Source organism: Myotis davidii, unplaced genomic scaffold, assembly GCF_000327345.1.
Source record: "Myotis davidii unplaced genomic scaffold, ASM32734v1 scaffold821, whole genome shotgun sequence".
Lineage (NCBI taxonomy): Eukaryota > Metazoa > Chordata > Mammalia > Chiroptera > Vespertilionidae > Myotis > Myotis davidii.
Genome location: NW_006295269.1, coordinates 2,572,325 through 2,574,831, shown reverse-complemented (window position 1 = coordinate 2,574,831; position 2,507 = coordinate 2,572,325). Strand labels below are relative to the sequence as shown.

The following is a 2,507-nucleotide window of genomic DNA, read 5'->3' as shown; positions in this document are numbered from 1 at the left end:
AGTACAAACAAAACCTCTTCAAAATTGCTTAAATGTTACTGATACCATCACAAATCATTCTGAGCACATTTTCCCCATTATCCAACCATGCCTAGATAACTGCATAGCTTAGCTTTCTCCAGACAGTAACACAATTTGTACAGACTTAATTGTGGAATCTGAGTAAAATAAATCTTGACCACAAAAATGTTTTAGTTTTTTTGTTGTTGTTGTTAATCCTCACCCGAGGATATTTTTTATTAATTTTTAGGGAGAGTGGAAGAGAGAGGGAAAGACACAGAGAAACATTGATGTGAGAGAAACACATCAATTGGTTGCCTCCTGCAGGAGCCCCAACCAGGGCCTGGGCCAGGAGGAACCTGCAATCAACGTATGTGACCTTGACTGGAAATCGAACCCAGGACCCTTTGCAGGTTCTATCCACTGAGACACAAACCGGCTAGGGCCACAAAAATGTTTTTAACTTAAATTATTCATCCTTTAGTCTCCTGTGTCAGTGTGACTTCTACTTTAAAGGAAAAATATTAAGTTCAAAATTTAGTAACAGGAAGTTTAATATTTTTTTAAAATTGGACACTTAATGTCCATTTTCATGAGTAGTAAATAGAAATGTTGAAGATTTAAGTGTGAAAGATTTCAAAGTTTCAATATGTCAATATCACTCATTAAATGTTCTCAATATATACAAACATATAAATTACAGATATAATTAGTTTTTATCTATAATACAATGTATGAACACCATTCTTCTTCCCCAACCATACTGACATAAGGATAAAGTAATAAATCTCGGTGCTATTCATGGAAAAAAAAAAAGATGCTTTAAAAAATAAATCTTTAAAGATAGTTTCAAAAATAAAGTTCAAATATTGCACAAAATAATTTAACTGCAAATATTACTATATACTATAAAACTTTTTCCAATGTTTTATCTCTATAATAAATTCCACTTTCTAATTCTACAAGAGAATTTATTGAAAGTCTGCATTTAGTTATTAAATGATTACATTCAGTTTGATGGGAATGTAATTTTCAGAAGTTAACTGAGCCTCTGTCTTAAAAGTTCGTCTATTTGAGTCTTATACATATTTTTTACATCTTCAAGATCTAATCGAAGTTCTTCCGCCTCTTCTGCTTTTTCTCCATACATCTGCAAAATAGTGTTGTATCTCTGATCCAAATCCTACAAAACAGATTTGTTTACAATTTGTAAAGTAACTGTACAGAACATCTTGATTATATTTATATTATCATAAACAAGTCACCAATAAATACATTACAATCTAAATAAAAGTATATAGTCAACTCTTATGAAAATTAAATTCATACCCTAGTCTGTTGGAATAAACAGCAAGTAAAGGAACTTAAAGAAACCCCGTCAACATGGCAATCACTCTTCTGTCCCCCTACAGACTTATTTTGCATATTTGTCAGGCCATATTTCTTTACTTTTTAGGAAAACACTTAGTTCTATAGAAACTTCAAAGATTACCTTCGAAAGAAACTTTAAAGTGCCCTGGGAGGATAGGGATAGATTAAAGTAATTTCTGGCTAGCATTTTTAAGCTGCTCCCAACATCTTATTAAAATACCTGTAAAGACCATCTTAAAGGTAAAATGGCCACTTTCAACAAAATTATGACTCATAGCTGGTCAGCTTATGGTTTAGGTCTAGCAAGAATTTCTGCTAAGAAAAAGGCAAATCTGAAAAGAATTAGAATGTAGCATTCACTACTACGTATGTCCCCCACACATACAAACATACATTCAAGCACTGTCAACCCAAAAAGAGGTGTGAGAACACCATGTCATTCACAACCTGTGTCCTGACTCAAAGAAGCATCTGGTATAGAAAAACATTTCTCCAGGTGCATCAAGCAAAAGCACATGCAGGCCCATTAACCCTGGTTTTAGGAGCCATGCCTAAAGAAAGAGCCAGATGGAGATTTCTGCATAAAGTTGTTTATAGCACTTTTTAAAAAATATTTTATTGATTTTTTACAGAGAAGAAGGGAGAGGGATAGAGAGCCAGAAACATCGATGAGAGAGATCGATCAGCTGCCTCTTGCACGCACCCCCTTGGGGATGTGCCCGCAACCAAGGTACATGCCCTTGACCAGAATTGAACTTAGGGCCCTCCAGTCCGAAGACTGACGCTCTATCCACTGAGCCAGACCGGTCAGGGTGGTAGGCAGGAATTTAAAGAGAAATCAGGCTCAGGGAAAACGAGTGCCTTTGTCATCTTTAACTATATGGGCTCTTGTTTGAGCTGCACATTGCCCACTTCATATTGAGGATCAAAAGCCTTCAGAACACCAGGAGGATTTACCACCACCCACTCTTCCTGAAGTAGGGCCTATAAAGCCTGTAATACCTAAGGCCCCCACTCATCTGTCTTCCGTGTGGGAAGGCTCAGAAAGAAAAAGTATGGGAAATAAACATTTAAACCCCCAAGCCTTTTTCCTAGGAGGATTAGACCTATAGAAGTGCCCTCCAGCAGGCTGAACA

The 2,507-nt window shown here is 36.2% G+C and overlaps 1 protein-coding gene across 1 annotated transcript in view; it reads right to left on the bottom strand.

The window, feature by feature from the left end:
* Positions 1 to 536: 536 nt before the first annotated feature.
* Positions 537 to 2,507, bottom strand: part of TMF1 (TATA element modulatory factor 1) — a 36,591-nt gene continuing 34,620 nt past the window's right edge. The window contains exon 15 of the mRNA XM_015567947.1: positions 537 to 1,183. Within this exon, the coding sequence (XP_015423433.1) occupies positions 1,040 to 1,183 (144 nt within the window). The 3' untranslated portion in view covers positions 537 to 1,039. The remainder of the gene's footprint in view (positions 1,184 to 2,507) is intronic.